The sequence below is a fragment of the Rhinolophus ferrumequinum genome, chromosome X, assembly GCF_004115265.2.
Source record: "Rhinolophus ferrumequinum isolate MPI-CBG mRhiFer1 chromosome X, mRhiFer1_v1.p, whole genome shotgun sequence".
Lineage (NCBI taxonomy): Eukaryota > Metazoa > Chordata > Mammalia > Chiroptera > Rhinolophidae > Rhinolophus > Rhinolophus ferrumequinum.
The window spans coordinates 119,049,683-119,068,935 of record NC_046284.1 but is presented as its reverse complement, the minus strand read 5'-3'; the positions used below and the strand labels follow the sequence as shown (position 1 = coordinate 119,068,935).

General features: G+C 40.7%; 1 protein-coding gene across 7 annotated transcripts in view; it reads right to left on the bottom strand.

Moving 5' to 3' along the window:
• Positions 1–19,253, bottom strand: part of MID1 (midline 1) — a 324,586-nt gene that overhangs the window by 95,361 nt on the left and 209,972 nt on the right. For 4 of the 7 annotated variants that reach the window (XM_033115987.1, XM_033116002.1, XM_033115995.1 and 1 more), the window contains exon 2: positions 4,530–5,245. In XM_033115987.1, the coding sequence (XP_032971878.1) occupies positions 4,530–5,189 (660 nt within the window). In that variant the 5' untranslated portion in view covers positions 5,190–5,245. Of the gene's footprint in view, positions 1–4,529; positions 5,246–15,555; positions 15,693–18,070; positions 18,093–19,253 lie in introns of those variants that run through there. The other 3 variants (XM_033116008.1, XM_033115978.1, XM_033116009.1) reach the window with 3 other exon arrangements.

Genomic DNA, 19,253 nt, shown 5'->3' with positions numbered 1-19,253 from the left:
TGCCGGATATGGTGATGGGAGGATAAATTAAATAATAGGTATAATAGGATTGTCAAGTGTCCATCACATATTAACATGAAACAAATAAGAACTGTTCTGCAAATATTTGAGATCTAGTTTATCAAAATTCATGTAGGGTTAACAGTTGATCATCAATGAAGCAGCTGACAAGTATTTCTTGAGGATTAACTATCTACAAGACCCTGTGTGGTGAGTCTTAGGTGAGTGATGGAGCTGTGTGAGCTGAAGGTCTCTGCCTAACTTAAGGTGATTAAATCATTAATAGAGACATGGCATATGTTCAATTGACTAGATAACTAGGTATACACTGGAGTAAGTGACTGTTATAGGTTGAATTGTGTCCTTCAAAACTCCTATGCTGAAGTCCTAATCCCCAATCCTTCTTTAGGAATAGGGTCACGGCAGACATAATTAGTAGTGAGGACAAGGTCATACTGGAGTAGGGTGGGCCCGTAACCTAATTTGACCGGTATCCTTATAGAAAGGGGAAATCTGGACACGTAGACAAGCACACAGGGAGAGTGTCTTGCGAAGAAACACGGGGAGAAGACAGACACCTATAACACAAGGAGAGAAGCCTGGGCCAGAGCCTTCCCTTACAGTCCTCAGAAGGAATCAGCTATGCCGACACCTTGATTTTGGACTTCTGGCCTCCAGAGCTGAGAGAATCAATTTCTGTCATTTAGGCCACCTCGTTTGTCATCCCTTGTTATGGCAGCCCTAGCAAATTAATAGAGTGATAAACAGTAAATTCTTCTCATAGATGAGGGTTTCTCAACCTGGGCACCATCGACATTTGGGGCCAGATAATTCTATGTGGTGGAGGTCCAACCTTCACATTGTAAGGTGTAGCAGCATCCCTGGCCTCAGCTGCTGCAGGCATCACACACACACACACACACACACACACACACACACACACACACCTTTCACTGGAACCTGCCCTATACCTACTACAGTTTTCAAAGAAGAAACAAATTATAGAAATTCTGAGGAAAACTTAAAATAGTCTAGCTCAGTATCCACTTACAACTTTCCCAATTGCAAAGTACAAGACTTTGAAAACTACAGAACCTTACAATCTGTAAATGAAACCCAAGAGTGAAATCCCAAATCTTTACCTCCAGATGAGAAGGGCTACATACATAGGAAAGCTAAGCTTTAAGTGGAACCTTTATCTAACTATTACAAAATTCCAATGGGATGATCCATTGAAACAGGCATTATACAAATACACTCCCTCAGCCAATTTTCAGAGTCAGAAGAGCAAGACAAGGGTTTGGAACTTTAGCATCAGCTAACGTGAAGTGGGGCTATACTGAAATTGAAGGGCACAGAAAGGTCAATTTTTCTCAGTTTGTATATTTTTATAGGTGTACCTAGAGAAAAGAAACAAGAGCTCCAACATTGTATGTTGGAACAGAAGAAAAGGAATTACTGCATTGTAATTCCTTGAAAACTCTGGAATGCATTATATTAAATTCTGTTATATGTTATGTGGTTCATGAACCAAACTTTTAATCCAAGTTTGGAGGACTGAGAGGCTTCTCAAAATTCAATTAAAATGATGTAAAAAGGTCCACATTATGATATGCTCCATTTAGAGACATGCATTTGGCAGGAAGAGTTTTCTCTTTTTCTCTTAAAATAGAGTTCAGGAAATGCTGGTTTAATTTTCTCTTTGCTTCAATGTTTTATGAGTGCTTTCTAATGTGTAGTCTCTGAAAGCCTTAGATTCCTGACATGATGCTCTTTCACATGATGCGAAAGGTTTTATGTGCAAGAATTCTACATGTTGGAATTTTTATGGTATTTTTTCTTTTATGCCTAGAAAAAAATTGTAATGTAGAAAAGAGTATTCCAATTCCTTGTATAAACACATGTATGCTGAGACCTGAGTAAAAATGTCCCGTAAAGTTTAGTGTTGTTGCAAGAAATCAGTATGTTTCTTAATCACTGTAGAATTCCCCTCTTCAAATAATGGACTTTTATTAACAGAAGGACAAAACTAGTTTCAAATAGGAGACACCTGAGTCCTCACATATCCAAATCAGTAAAGCAAATCTAACGTCTTGTCAATGAAACCAACCTCAAATTTCTCCACGCTGTGTTTGTATGTCCACATCATCACAAACCCGTTTTTGTATGAGACGCTAAAGCCTCAGAAAAATAAACTTACAGAACACATTTACTTTTTCAGACCAAAGTAATAATTACCAAAACTACACTTCTTGGTTTTGGTCCTTTCGTGATGTGCTATTACTTTCTTCAAAAAGTGACGTTCATATTGTTTTAGGTTTTTCAAAAAAACAAGGAAGTAAATATGTTTATAAATATGTGATAATTGGAATACCATAGACACTCAAGTGTCATATATGCTTATGATTTTTTTATTCTAACCTAACTGGCATGTTTTAAAACAAACATGCTATGCTGGCATGTTATGTGTTTAAATGCTCATAAGCACATTTTGTGAAATGGCTGTAAATAAATCCTCCTAAGCATATTTTGTTGAGTGGCTGTAAATGTGTTTTGGTGCGCTGGGTGCTGTTTATATGCTTATATTTCTGTAATCAGAAAATAAGGTATACCACATCGTTAATCGTCAGGCCCTCCAGTGACAGTACCAATGACCGCTAACCCACTGGCTTGATTAGACAAATGTGTGGGGCTCAGAATTGAAGAGTTTCATTTTCATCAGCAAAAGGGCTAGATCATGAGAGTATCGCCTCATAAATTTGGAGATGTGATATAGATAATTAATAACTCCTCCGTGACAATATACAAGCAATGAGAAAAATTTGACTACCGGGTTTAAATATCAAATTTGGGAGTTGTTTGACTATCGAACAACATTGTGGCATTTTAACAAACGATCACTAAAAGGAAGAATGAATCCAATCAAAGGAACATTTTTGATAAAGGAAAAAAGATCTGGCATGTTTACATTTGGGAAAACAAAAACACCTATGTCCAATCATCCTAAACATTTTGTCGCCAGTCAAAACAGGACGGGGGAGAGATCATCTTAGTTTCTAAACTTTGACAGCCACATCAATTTCTGAGGAATCGGTTTCAGGGGCACAATTCATACATGCATTGCCTTTGCTATTACTGACTTTTGAGGCGTGTTTTTAGCTACTGCTGAGCACTGCGCTAGAAAACCAGTCATACCATCTGTCTTCCCTTGTCTGTATCACTAAATCCTTGGGCTTAACTTCCTCTCCATGTTTAAAGATGGATTTGCACCAGTTGTCATTGGACACTTTAAGTGAGGCAAGCTGCCCAGGTGATGTTTTTGTTCCCCAAGTGACATTTGCAAGCGGGGATTCACTCCAGCATGTCAACTTCCCTCAGCATATCAAGAAATGGCCAAACCCAATCACAGATGTGGTCTGTTAATCCTAGTGTCACAAAATAAACTACGAGGTCCCAGTCGACACAACCTCCTATTCGAGCTGAGGAGAAATGATAGGAACCATTTGTGAAAGGTGACGATGTGCTCTGTGTGGTAATACTCTTTTGATCATGTGATTCATTTTTTGTTTGCTCAACAAAACGGTGTGTGTTTTTCCTGAGAGGAAGGACTTCAATCTATATTTACCCAAAGCTCTTAATTTATACTTCCTTTCCTTTTAATTGGTGCCTTGTGAACTTAAATTAGCTGGTGAACATAGTGTCTCACTATCAGAGCAAACTCTCTTGGCTGAGGTTGCAATAATTAGACCCACCGTCGTCTGAAGTTGAACAGACATCTGGAGACTTGGCTTATTTCCTCCCTGGTGCATTCTATCCATATTTAGAGAGAGATTTTTTAATTTGACGTGTAGTCACATTAATTATCATTCCCCAAGCTGGAGTTAAGTTAATAATTTCATGCTAAAAGTGAAGTTCAAACAGTCTTGCCTGCAACCTTACTGAAGAAAAACCCTACACGAAAAGGAATTCTTTCATGAAATCTGAGATGGTCAGAGCACTCTAGTTCACCAATGAGCTGGATATCATTTGCACAAGGAATAAAAGGTCACATGTCCTCTAAAATCCCACATTTGCTACAGGCATTCCTCTTTCTATTCTTTTGTTTGTGCAGTAACCAGATATAGGTACAATACCAATGACATTAGTTTTTCCTGATGATTGAGGAAAATAAATGCCCCCCAAATGCCCGAAGCCAGATTTTACCTGCTGCTATTCCTTCTTCTTCTTCTTCTTCCTTCTATTCTCCTCCCGCCCTCTCCCCCTCCTCTTTCCTAAGAGGACTGAAAAAGATCCAGATTTTTCAAATTCGCCCTCACCTTGACAACGCTAAAATTACAAGCAGCAGTCAACTTTTACAAGACACTCTTATTGTGCAACATTTATAGGCTGCCAAAAAAACATGCTAAAACGAATCAGATAACAAAGGTGAAGAGAAAAACTTCACCTGCCATGTAGCTAGCAGTGAATACTTTTTATTTCTATGACATTTGCTGGCAGAAAGGGGTTGGCTTAAGGCAGATTGGACTAACCTTCAATTTGTCATAGCGCTCACTCAAAGCTGCCACCTGATGATCTCGGTGCCGCCCAACCAGTTTACACAAGGCACAGATTAACTGGTCATCGGTCACACAGTACATATTCACCTTCTCATCCTCGTGCTCCAGGCACATCAGGCCCCGGATGTGCGAGTCCGGAATGGGCTCAATCAGACGATGGCCTGTAAAGGGCTTCTTGTTTGGGTGAGTGGCTTTCAGGCACTCGTCACAGTAGGACACTTCACAAGTGACACAGGTCTTCACAGCGTCCTGAGCTGGATCCTGGTCACAGAACTGACAGAGGACTTTCTCGGCAGAGGTCATGGCGTTGGCGTCAAATGCCCGCTCTCGGCGGGTCTCACTGGGGGAATTGGGTCCGCTCACGGATGCTTTCTGGAACCTGTCGATGATATTCTGCAGGGTGACGTTGCGCTTGAGCCCGTCTAGACCTCGCTGGCAGAGCGTGATGACATGTCGGCAAGTGGGGCACTGAAAGGCGGTGATAGACTCCACTGACTCGTTGGTGGCACAGTGTGACACCAGGATACGATGGGCGCAGTTGAAGCAGAGGCTGTGTGCACAGGGTAGCAGCAGAGGGTCCTCAAAGAGCTCCAGACAAATAGGACAGGTCAGCTCTGACTCCAGTGTTTCCATCTTCAGGCAAAGCTCTCCTGGGTCATCAGCAAATTCCAAGGAAGCTGATCAGCTATCTGGAAAGAGAATGTAAGATCTGATTAGGCACGCGGGGGTCAGCCATGGGGGACTGTCAGCTTTGAATGCATCTCAGAATAATTCCAAACACAGCTCATGGAAGAGTAAATCTGGGTACCTTGCAAATAAGTCTCTTTCTAGTCACTGGGCAAATAAGGAGAGGGGAAAACACCCTAAGCCAGCACTCCAGCTAACATTTTCTCAAAGTTCCAATCCTTGAAAGCAGCAATTGGGAGGGGGGGGGTTTGGGAGGGGGACAATTTTGTTCTTTAAAAGGTCTTACTCCAAATTGGCAAGTTATTGAAACTGTAACTTTCATAATTTATATCTAATCACAATAATCTTATTGTGTCACAGCCAAGTTTTACCCTCCGTTGAAAATTAAAATGTAGAAACATTAAGAACTATAGGGTCTTTCATAACTTTGAATTTATGGACTTACATCCTTATGTATATGTGTTTTAAGGACTTTTTACTCTGCAATACCAAACCAGGCTTCAGAGAAGTAGAAAGGCACTTATTGTAGAAATGGGCATGGAATGTATATGAAATCAAATGCATGATTTCAGTGGAAATAATGCTTAAACATAGGACGTCGGCTTTCAAAATACATTCCTGAGAAAAAAACATTGACTTTCACAAAGATGATTGTTACTCTTCTGAATATTCTTTTTTGTTTTAATTAAAGTTTATTGGGATGACACTGGTTAGCAAAGATACATAGGTTTCAGGTGTACAATTCTGTAATACATCATCTATACATCAGTGTGTTCACCACCCAGAGTCAGTTCTCCTCCCATCACCGTATCTTTGATCCTGTTTATCCTCATCTGAATATTCTATTGTTTAATCCAGGCAACGGGATGGGATGTGGGTGGGCAGAGGGAAGCAGAGAAAAATATCTAAGGGCCTTTCTTAGTGGCTGCGGTGAGCTTGGGTGTCGATGACTAACAATGATTTAATCAATTAGAACAAGGATTTTCGTGGCTATAATATTCATTTGATAAGTTACAACAGTGGTAATGATTGCAGTTTGGAAAGCAGCTTAAGGTGGTTGCATTACTCCGAAGAGGCTTGCAACGGCCACTGAGGAACCCTGCGCAGCCCTCCTGGCTGAAAAACTCCCATCAAGGGCTTGTCACTATTACCAGCGACAGGCCGGGCTGACAGGAGGTCCAGCCTCACACTCAGAGCTCTGTTGGCCTGGCATGACCTCCGCCAGCTTTGTTGCTGCCCTCCAGGCCGTCTTCGGGTGGCCCAGCTGCACGCTCCCCTCGCCATGACGTCTTGCTGCTTTTGTGAACTTTTGCCTGCCTTCCCTTCAAAAAGAGTCGGGGGGAGAATCCCACATAAGCTCCGGTTCATTAAGGGGGAAGAGGACTCATGCTCATTAGCAGCCCTGGGAACCAAGCGTCTTTGAACCTTCTCCCTTTCATGACCATTAGCAGAGGTCTGCGGAACAGTGGCGGGCGTATCAGTCGCAGCCCACTGCCGACTGTGGGAGAATAGGGTGGTTCGCCCAGTGGACGCAAGGTTCAAATCACCCTCCGGGGGGTTTCTCAGCCAGATTTATGAGAAGGCTTCACATCCAGAGCTATGTTTCGTGATTCCAACAATCGACCTTTTTGTAGTCACACCTCCATTTATTTACAAAATTCTCAATTTCTAGAATACCCTGACCCTTTCTGAAATAGCATCCCTCAGAAATACCACATGGTGTTTGATTAAACTAAAGCTCATCTTGCTACCAAGTGAACGGTAACTGATCATTAAAAGTGTAGAGTATGTGCTGAGCTTATTAAAAATTAAAGAGCTGCTGGCTTCACAGAAGCCCGGTATCTTAAAAAACCTTCAGTTAATATTAACTACATAAAAAAGAATAAATGGGCAGCTGAGATTTGAAATATTAAAGCTGGCTCGTCTTTCCACAACCTGCAATACAACCCAACCACAGGGCTGCTGTTGTGAGAAACTTATCATCCCTGCTTGGTCCCAGCCAACTCCTCCTACAGGTGGCTTGGAAGACATTGAAAGGTTTTACCTACTAATCATTATTTTGGTTAATCATGGAAAAATAGAATTATCTCCAAATCTAATTTCTCCTCTCTTCCTATCACAAGAGTGCAAAGTAAAAGTGTAGCCCTTTTAGTCTGCTCTGTTTTCATGTGAAACAAGGAGAACACTTGCTGATAGATCTCAGCAGAGGATGAGCGTCAATGTTATATCTGGAGAGCTATGATAACAGTATTTTTAAGTAGGTGACAGGGTTCCATCCCAGAGTGGCACAATCAGAATTGCTAGAGGTGATTCCATTGCCGACCCCAATCGAAATGCTGGCATTTTATTCAACAGACATTTACTGAATGCCAGGCACTGAGCTGGCTCGAGAACCCAGAGTCTGGCATTCTCATCATCCCACCTCTGTGATCATGGGCCAAGCCAACATCAGCTCTTACCTGGATTATCACAACGCCTTTCTAAATGGTCTCTTGCCCTTCATTCCATAGTCTATCCCCTATTCAGCAATCCTGTTTAAACATGACAGGGCTTGCCTCTCCTCTGCTCTATTTTCCAGGGGCTTCCCATCTCTCTCATAGAGAAATCCACCAGAATAAAACCAGCCCCAGAACAGACTCAGACAGTGACCTCATTTCCTCCCACGCTACGCCTTGTTCTGCTCTGGGCCTCATGATTCCTGAAACATGCCAAGCACGTCCTGTCTCCCCCTCACAAGGTCTTGGAATCCAGAATGACTCTCTGCTCCAGTGTCACCTTCTCTGTGAACCCACATAAAACCAGTTCCCCTGCTACCACCACAACCACGCACCCACACATTGCGGCAATCCTTCTCCATCTCAGTTTGTTTTTCTCCATAACATATATCACCGACATATTCTATTACTTTGATCACTGCTCCATCTCTCCCCACTGCCACACCACTAGAATATAAACTCTATGAGAGGAGAGACTTTGCTTGGCTCTTTGTACCACCAGTGCCTGGAACAGTGCCTTGCACATAGCAGGACTCAAACATGCGCTGATTGAATTAATAAACATACTAAAGTTGGGGTTGAAACCAAAAGGAATAAAACATAACCACTGTCTTCAAGGATCTCTCAATATATTGGAACAGAGGTCAGCTGACTTTTTCTATAAAGATGGTAAATATTTTTGGCAGTGCAGGCCACACAGTCTCTGTTGCAACTGCTCAATTCTACAATTGCAGCATGCAAAAAGAGTTCCACACGATACGTAAAGGAGTTAGTGTGTCTGTCCTATGAAACTGTGTTCACAAAAACAGGTAGCAAGCTGGATTTGGCCTGCCGATCTTATTCTGCTGACCTATGCATTAGAAGATAGAGACACATACAGAGCCAAAATAGAAATGAAAATCACTCTTGGAGAGGTATGAATAAAATGCTGTGCGGGCAACAATGGCAATGATGGTAGAGAAAGACTTTGACAAGAATGTACAAGTTTCAAGTGCTAACGGGAAATGATTTGCAATGGGATTTCACCCTGACATCAATGGAAATGATGTGAGTTGAGCGCTTAGGGGCAATTCATGTAAGAAAGATTTAATAGCAGCTGCACAGAACTGGATCTTTTTCTTTGGTTGCCATAGCACTTGGCACGGTGCTCTGTGCAAGTGTCTGTGCTGTAAATGCTGGTTAAATGTATTAAGTGATGACAAAATATCTCGATGCAAAGTGAAGTTCAGCCAATTTTCTGAATCTTTTTGCCTGTAGTCTGCCAAAAAGGAAGGGGATTTTTGATGTGACCTCTATAGTGGATCCCATTTTTCTACTTTCATCCAGATTTTGCCATGGTATAGATACCATTTTTGTTAAATTATCCAACAATATGTTAATAATAAGCATACATGCCATTCCCCCCCTTAAAAATTAGCATGGTTTATTTCCTAGCTTTCTTTAAAATATCTTTTTTTAAGAAATGAAAATGCCATTCATTCTTTCACCATATACTGAAGTCCCTCTAGGTGCTTGGTCCTGGGACAAGGAATGGTGACACCTGGCCCCTGCCCCAGTGGGACCCAACAGGGGAGAGAAAGTATGGACAAATTGTTATACAATAGAACAAAAGACAAATGCCAAAGATTGGGAGAAAAGGATGAGGAAGCTTCCTAAAGGAGGCAATGTGCAAGGTGGGTTTTAGAAGATAAACGGGTTCACCAAGAACAGAGGTGGGTGGGGATAGGTTTTGAACTGAATGTTATCTTTTCTTTTCTGAACTCCCATAATTTAATTTCCAAGAGAGAGGAGAGGAGAAGAGAGGAGAGGAGAGATTGTTAGCCCTCTCTACAATGGAAGGAAATCACACTTGCCTATCATTGTCAGGAAATCCTATAGCTCAGCTTTTTTCTGAATGGGCCGAATAGGACTCATTCAGAGGAGGATGTGGGTAATCATGGGAACCCCTTGCAACGCACTGGGAATGGCAACAATTCACAGTGCATACCTCTGCTTGTCCAAGATTTATAGTCTAGAGCAGGGCACAGAATAGTGAGTGAAAGGAGAGCCGGAGGGGTGACCAGACAATCTAGAATGATCTGTAGCTTGGCTATTTGCTAGATGCGTGTCCCTGGGTGAGTGTCCACAGATGTTCCCTCCAATTCCTTCCAGCATTCACTGTGATCACATCCTTAAGCAGGAAAGTCTTTAGTGACAGGTGGCAGTTAAGCCCTGCATCCTGGGACACACTGAATACAAGACATCTTTTCAAGAAAGTTTCTTACAGATTCAAGACCTCTGAGGAGAGCATATCTTTAAAATGGAAAACAACGTCGTAAATGTTTTCACACCTCTTCCTTCCTCCTTTCTGTCCCTCTCTCATTCTGTGTATCACCAAAGTTGTGCTTTTCTGGTTTTCCTCTCTACAAACTGTTGACTTCTCCTTCCAGCTAATCAAAGTCTAGGTGTTTTCTGAAGATCCAGCTTTCCTTCAAAAAGCCAGGTTCATTTCACGTACTGCCTCTCTGATCATGACTCCTAGGCGTGGCTCTCGCAGGGCCATCTCTTTGCAGAATCCCAGTTCAGCACGGACAGTTCTTTGTTTCATTTCCTATAAGTGCCCCAACTCAGAGTGTGTACCTCATGGGATTTGTCAGCTTCGGTCCCAAACCCGTCTGCTCTACAAGCCTCCTGGTGTCTCCTCCTGGTGCTTCCATTCTCCTAATTACCACCAGTCAGAAAATTGCCATATTTTCTATTCCTCCCTCTCTGGTGGAGGCAGAATAATGGCCCCTGAAGATGTCCACATCCTAATCCCCAGAACCTGTGAGCATGTTAGGTTATAGGGCAAAGGGAAATTCAGGGTGCAGATGGAATTAAGGTTGCTAAGCAGCTGACCTTGAGATCAAGAGATTAGCCAGGATCATCCAGGTGGACTCGGCATAATCACAATGGTCATTAAATGTGGAAATGGGAGGCAAAAGAGTAGTGTCAGATGATGTGATCTGAAAAAGACTCGTCAGGCCATTGCTGGCTTAGAAGGTGGAAGGAGGCCAAGGGATGTGGGCGGCCTCTAGAAGCTGAAAAAGGTAAAGAAACAGATTCTTCCCTAGAACTTCCAGAAAGGAATGCAGCCCTGCAGATATCTTGATTATAGCCCAGTGAGACCTGTGTCAGACTTCTGACCTCCGGGTTATTTACCGCCATCGAGTGTGTGGTAATTTGCTACAGCATTCATAAGAAACTATACACTCTCTGTCCCCTAGATCCAAATCATTAGCCAACACGTGTAAGTGTCAAGCCTTAGGAGTTCTCTGATTGGTTTCTTTCCCTCTGTTCTCACTGCTTGTGTTGCTCCAGATATTTGTTACTGCATTCCTAAACTAGTACCAAAAGACAAAACAAAATCAACTCCTAATTTGCTATCGTGTTTCCCCGAAAATAAGTCCTAGCCGGACAATCAGCTCTAATGCGTCTTTTGGAGCAAACATTAATGTAAGACACGGTATATTATATATTATATTATATTATATTATATTATATTATATTATATTATATTATATTATATTATAATATATTATATTATACCCAGTCTTATATTGTAGTAAAATAAGACCGGGTCTTCTATTAACGTTTGCTCCAAAAGACGCATTTGAGCTGATTGTCCGGCTAGGACTTATTTTCGGGGAAACACGGCATCTTACCTCCAATCTTTCGTCCTTCAGTTTCATCTTTGCAACAAGCTTCTGGCACCACAGCTTTTTCCTGTCACTTCTTTTAAAGGAGGAAAATATGGCACAGACCCCTGCTGCCCAAAGTATGAATCCTGGCAAATCATCTCCTTTTTTAAAGCTTTGCCCAAGTTTCCCCCAAACTGCTTCTTCGATCGCACTCCCCTCACCTCCGATACCACAGACCCAGGAAATGGGACCATTTGCTGCTCTCAGCAACTGCCTTTGCTTTTCTTTCTAGCACAAATCATTTTTTCCTTTGTGAGGTATTTTTGCTTGTTTGTTTCACGTTTATTTTCTTGTTGTCGTTTTCTGTTTTCCTAAGATGAGAGCAGAACCTCCTAGAGGCCCAAAGAACCCTGGCCACTGTTGTATTTGGCAATTTCATATTAAACAAAAAATTGTTTTAAAAGATGGCTCTAAATAGTGTGACGTGTCTTAAAGGTTTGCAGTTAGCAAAGTAAAGCTTTTAACTGAAAAACACAAAGCAACATAATTATCCTATTCACAAAATAACTGAAGTATATATTGAGAAATACTATTTCTTAGTATACAACAGAGTGATCAGTAATGGGACCCAGGTTTCAAGTTATATAATTCATCTCATTATTTCAATATAGTCAGATTAGCTCCGGGACCGATACAAGCATGCATGCATGAGCACACACAGACAAACACAAACGTCATATGGAGACAACATTCGGTCTAAATTTGAAGCCAATCATGAATGGGTGGCCTGAGCCAAAAGACCACATTCCCCTGAAAACTCCCTATGATAAACCTGGATGTAAGAAGCACGTGCCTTTTAGGGTTAAGGAAAATCAATCAACAGAGGTGGAGACTTAGTTGATTTATTGCCATCTCAGTTTTTGCCATGAGTTTATGCTTATTATAGAACCATAGGTGGAGTATATTTTTAAGGACTGTGGAATAATGTTTTTATCTTGGATCAGCAGAAATACAGACTTTCAGAGGACTCACAACTTCAGAACTGTGAAACACTGGATATTAGCCTCAGTGTAGGAGGCAGGGTTTGCGACAGGGACTAAACTCATCTCAGACAAACATAATCTCTCATCACAAAACATTATCTAACAGAAACTCTGAAAAACTGGCTGCTACATGGATCTGGCTAATCCAGTTGCCTAGGCAGATGGCTGCTTGCTCCCTCTGGGCTCCAGGTATCACCATCCTGAGATAACACTCTTACCAGGAGGAGGGCTTTCCCAGAGGGACAAGGACTTTCGTTTGTCCCAGGTACAGGATCGGGAAGGAAACAGATTGAGGGAGAAAGTTTCCAGTGGAAGAGAAAGGACATCAGGACTTAAAATTGAGTTCAGACGTAGGGTTTGGGCTTGAGAAGGGAGATGGGGAACTGAGGACGGGTGCCTTTGCGGACTATTATTATAGACCAAGGAGATGGAAGTGAAGTGGGTTCATATCTGTTGGGGTCACCTTTTTTGCCTCTTCTTTTGAAGTAGGAGGCAAAACTATTGACCTGGCAAGTCACTGCAGAGAAAACATTTAAACCCCTGCCTATATTGTCACAACCCTTGCCACCGTCCTGCTTGGTAGCTCATTTTAGAATTTGACAACTTTATTCCTCGCAGTCTCTCCTGACCTCTACTATCACACAATGAAGACAATCTGCACTTTGAAGAAACACCTAGGACCCCTGTGGAGATGGCCTGCATTGCAAGGTTTAAACCTCGGACAAAGTCAATGAGCAGGCTTTCCGATTCAAAATCCCAAGAGTATGGAAATTTCACTCATATATTCAATAAGTGACCCAAAATTAGGAGTCTCCAGACCAAATGTGTTCTATGAGTTCAATCACCTCCTAGAATAAGGGGATATTTGATTGTCATCATGTCATCCATGAGCTTTTTTATTCTAAATTTCTCTTAATGGAAGGATTAATATTTTAATCATAGGGTATACCCATTTCTCAATGTTTCCCTGTATGTATTCTATGTCATGTCTGCACAGTCTATGAAAAAATAATCATTTTTCTCATTTGTAGTATATGAAAAAGAGCAAACATTCTAGCCACCAATAATTTTACTTTCAGTCCCTCACTTCGTACAGTTCTGAAAGCCATCACTATGAGCGAAATTAATGAGTCACAAGACCAAGGAATAAACTTGGATATCAACACTGGGTGGCCTGTGATCAATTGTTAATACCAGGTGGCTTTCAGCCACTGCCCAGATGATTCCCAAGGCACTTCTTCCATTTTTTTACCCCCAAATATCCTCTGAGGTATGGGATCTAAGCTTGATGTTAAATTTACCAAAACATAAATTTACCAAAACATACTGTAAAAACTGTACAATGTTACACCAAGCCACATAAAAATGATTTGGAAAAGAAAACTCTTAAAAGTGTCGTGAAAAAGAGACAGCATCAGAAATGCTACGAATAAATTTAATTCTTTATGGTCCTAAATTTCAGAAACACAATCAAGTCAATTTCCTATCCCCTCTCTTCACATGGGTAATTAAGGTTTAGTTGATTTATTGCCATCTGGATTTCTGCTATGAATTTATGCCTATTATAGAACCATAGGTGGAGTATATTTTTAAGGACTGTGGAATAATGTTTTTTTATCTTGGATCAGCAGAAATACAGACTTTCAGAGGACTCACAACTTCAGAACTGTGAAACACTGGATATTAGCCTCAGTGTAGGAGGCAGGGTTTGTGACAGGGACTAAACTCATCTCAGACAAACATAATCTCTCATCACAAAACATTATCTAACAGAAGCTCTGAAAACTGGCTGCTACATCCAAGATGAATTCACCACAAACAGAGCATTTTAAATAATATCATACAAGCACTCAATGTCTGCATATTCAGTCATGATTTAGTATTTAACTTTGAGTTATAAAATCCATAGAATAAACATACTACCTAAATGCTACTTTACTGATTAGTACCCTGGCTGATTTGAGACGCAGGTGAGTCAGTAAACGCACAATGAAACAAGGCCATGAAGTGAGAGGAAGAGGGTCGAGAGAGATACAATTGAATTTTAAAGGCATTCTGAGAGACTGGAAATTGGTATCACAACACAGGCTGTATTCCATCGGTGGATTATGGCAGAGAGCAGTTAAAAATGCAAAGCGGTTCTTAAAGCAACAGTACAAATAATACATCGAGTAGGAACAGGTGGAAAAAAAAGTGATCCCGAAACAGTCTATAGGTAATGCCTCTCAAATACCACTGTGGTTAACCTCTGACTATCAGTACACTCAAACTCATTCATTTAATCAGTGACACAAGACTAAGAATTTCTGCCAACCAAATTTTAGGGTATCAAAGGGACTGATGGAAAAAAAAGTGACAAGCAGATAAGCACAGAGACACTAGCTTCAAGTTTTAAAATAACTTAAACTAATTAGTACAATATTTTTAGTGACTTGTCATTTCACCTTTATTCGAAAGAGTATTAAAATGTTTTACCTGATACCTAAAGTGAGAACCAGGGAAGACTTTCAACTTCACCAAACATCTACCTGATGGAATTCATGCAAATTGAATTAAACTGTTAACAAAACCTTTTCTGTACTTCCAAATCTGTCTATAACACGATCATTTGTTAGTAATTGGATCTCTAGGACATTCTTTAAAATAATCACATACCCTCTTGACCATGCAACCTGATTAATAATGAATGAACATTCCTGAAAAGAATCACTTGAAAGCATGGCAGATGTCTCTAGGGATATGAAAGCTTTAATGATAAAAATTAAGGAGAAATGGGAGTTAGGTCACACTGTCTGATTATTTTAATTGAAACCTAGACTCCCAAAATTACTTAAAAGAATGCTTAAATACACCTTCTGGAGTTCATTTATACAAGCAGACAAACAAAAAGACACAAATGGCAATACAAAAAAGCAATCCTGAGTTAACCAGGAAAAATTGACCGATTCTGCTCTGTCTTAATAGTGAAGAAACCCCTTTAACAATCTCAGAAATGCAATTTTTTCCCTACTGAACGACTGATAAACAGGTTAACAACAGGAAATAGCACATTTGTCCTTAATAATTCTTTTACATCTCTCCAGATTCTTACAAATAGATCACCTTGAATACCCACCAATGGACTGCACCCTAGTTCTTTTTGAAGAAACATCGCCGTAGGCAGAGGATGGGAACCCACGAAATGACAGAAAGGCCACCGAGACCAGATGGTGGGTGGCAGGCAGTGCTGGAGCGGTCCTGTGTGTCTGTGAGAGCGTCAACAGTGAAACACAACAGGAAAATCGACGCGACAATTCCAGGAAGGCCAGCTCCACCTCATCCACCCAGCCAGGGTTGCTGAGTTGAAGAATCAAAACTCCCTGTTGCTTTCCAAATGCCTTTCCACGGACTCCGTCGTGATTTCCCTGTGCCCTCGCCCACTCAATGTTCAACTGAAATCAGATGAAAAGACGGCTCAGGTCAGGTCGACACCCACTGCCTTGTCCCCCCAAAATGATAACTTGGCACTGGAATCTGTATACCCTCATTGCTCACAGGGACCAGCAGCGGGTCAGTGTCCTACAGCTGAGCACTGGATGCCAGCTTTCCATATTGCCAACAGGAGCCCTTATGCCCAGCTCCGGCGTCAGCAACGGGCGCTCACCTCCCGTGCATTTTGGCCCTTTCAGTGTCCTACTAAACACATGGTCACATTATGCTCTGGATGCTGGTTTATTTTTTTTTTAATAATATTCTTATTATTTTGCGTCTATTTTCTGAATTAACATACAATATTTGGAAGAAGTTTTTAAAAATGTTAAAATCAGGAAGAGTGATCTCTTGTACAGACACAATAAAGCAGAGTCACTTTTTCTTCCAAAAATAGAGATCTAAATTGCAATCTACCATCCGAATAAACAACTGAAAAAATACGTGTGTATGAAACATGTACATATACACAAACAAGTTTTACATGCATGTACATGCATGCATGTATATATTATGCACACAGCATATCATATATACATGTCATGTGTGAATATATACATATAATACATACATAAACACACGCAGCAAATCTGTGTTGGGTGTCCCAAATTTCAGTCTCCAGAATAGCAAAGAAAGAGTGAATTGAGAATGGAAAGTAATCTTGTAAAAATTGATTGTCTAAAGGAAGAAGGGGAAGTTCTCTTCCTAAAAGCAAAAAGCAATGTGTCCTGCGCACTGCACTTCTTTCAAGGATGTTGCTTATCACGATGCAAGACCAGAACTGTAACTAAAGTAAGTCACCAGGAAAGTGTAAAAATACCAAACCAAACCAAAACAAACATGCTGACTGCAAACCTGCATGAGTCCATTTATACACCAGACATCTGGACTCCACCAAAGGTGTTTAAAGAACACTCTTGATAAAAGGGCAGACAGAAGGAAAGAACTGCTTCCTCGTGTGGCAGTTTGCACATCGTGACGCCTACTTTTTACGGCATTGCAATAGCCCGCAGTGAACCAAAGCATGCTTTACATGTTTGGACATCAAAATGCAAACATATATTTTCTTAGCTTATGTCTCTACACATCACAATTTGATTTCTCTTTTAACAATAAACAAAGGGATTGCTCAATTTCATAGACAGATGACTTCCCTAAGAAGTCCTCACTGCCCACGGGAGAGACATGCTTACATCATCAAATAGTATATGAAAAAACTTTTATTCAATAGATTGAAAAGCATCGCTTTTGCAAAAACAACATTAAAATTGTCAAAATTTCTGAGACATGTTGGCATTGTAGTGGAAAATTAGCCTGAACATCTCAAGTTGAAACATCAGGAAACAAACATTTACTCCACCCCTCAAAAACAAAAGAAAATGATCAACAACAACACATTTTATAATCTTCTGAAGAGCGTAATCTGACAACCTTTACAGGAAATTTTCCACTGTCAGAGGGTCTTAGACATTTCATGTCTTTTGCAGTTTATGTGAAGAAATAAAGCATGCAGTTTTAAAGGCAAATGGGACCTCTTTTACATTACATTGAAAATGACTGGTGTTTTCTAGGTCTATCCTGTACTGGGTGTCAGGCAAGAGTTTGCTTCTGAAGGCTGGGATTGCAGACTTCAAAGAGAAAGGAAGAGAGTGAGAACTTGAAGTCTGAATGATCTGCCAGGAGAGGGGACCAACAGGGAGGGTGCAACCACCCTTCCTGAACGCTTTTCCAAGTGTATTTACAGTTCAATAAGCATTTCTGTACACATTCATAGAACTACGTCCATGTCTATATAAAATCCCACATGTCTGCAATGGAATTAGTTAAATATGTGTCCATATGTATGCAGACCGCCCCCCCAACACACACACACACACAAGCAAAAGCACCTTTGCCAAATTACTTGGGACTTGATAGAATTCACTCTTCACAGACCTCCTACATTTGGGAAACTTTCTTTCCTCCAAAAACAGAAACCTGTCAATAATTTATGTATTACAAAACAAAAACCCGCCTACTCCTATCTGAAAAGAGTTGCCTAGAAATTAGCAAAATGACCTAAGAGGTCTAGTCTCTGACGGACAGACCAGTTGAGCTGGATTTTTGCAGCAAGTAGATTCCACCTGGAAAAACACTTGTCTCTTGGGAAAAGTTTTTCTTACTTCTTTTATAAAAAGCCCCTCTAGAAGGCAGAGAAAGCGCACACTTTCCCCTTCCCACTTATTATCCTCCAGGAGAGAAATGAATCAATAAATAGGCGCTGATGCTAGCCAATGTGGTATTTCACAATTGTTCTCTGAACACTGGAAAGCTTAAGTTCTACGACAGGAACAACCAATCTGGTCCCATGACTCACTGAGGTAATGACAATGTTACATAGTAACTGATTCCTATTGTATGAACTGGACTGAGAAATTCTCTCAAATATGACAGCCCCTTTTCTCAAAGGAAATCACTTTTTCTCTCAACTTCAAAGTTAGTCACACACAAAAACCTCATGCTCACAATACCCTGAAGCTACTTTGCGATCTTAAAAAAATAAAGAAAAGTAACCCTTATTCACAACTCCTGGTTAACTATTATAAAGAGCATGCTTTAAAGATTTCCCGTGATCACTGAAGCCCTACAGTCAGGGAATGGAGTCTTTTTTTTTTTTGAAGGCAACAGAAAGAGGAGTGACTCTTTTGTTCTGAATTGTTATTGTAAAGCACCACACGTGAGAAGGGGAACGAAGGGAACATGGCAATGAAAAGGACAACTGCGCTGACAAATGAAAACAGGATATTAAGAACAGAGTCGGAACTGTGCGTCCCCACAGAACAAAGGCGGGTGCTTCTTGGGAGAAATTCGAGCAAACATACTTTGAACAGATTTAAATACTAATGGATGAACTAGTTTTCCAGGCAGCAAGAGATCTTTAAGTCAGGGGCAATAAAATTAGGTTATCATCAACACACACACACACACACACACACACACACACACACAGTTTAAAGTAGCATAAAATTAAAAGTACTTTCAAATCACATTAAATCACTCACTTTCCAACCCATGATCCACTTCTTGAAATTGCTAGTATGTTTTGCCCCATCTAAAATAAGATACTGTTTCTTAAATTAAATAACTGAGCTCATTTAGTATATATTGCTAAGGAAACGGAATTTTTTACAAAAAGAAAAAAACATCTCTCCATTCAGAACATACTCTAACTTACACATTTTAAATGAAACCTTTAAATACAGCCTTCAAGAACTCCCAAGGAAGCTATGGAATGGCTTCTGTGTTAGAAACGATCATTGCAACTAACGTTAATATAACAGATTGGTTTTGTCAAGTCATGCTTGT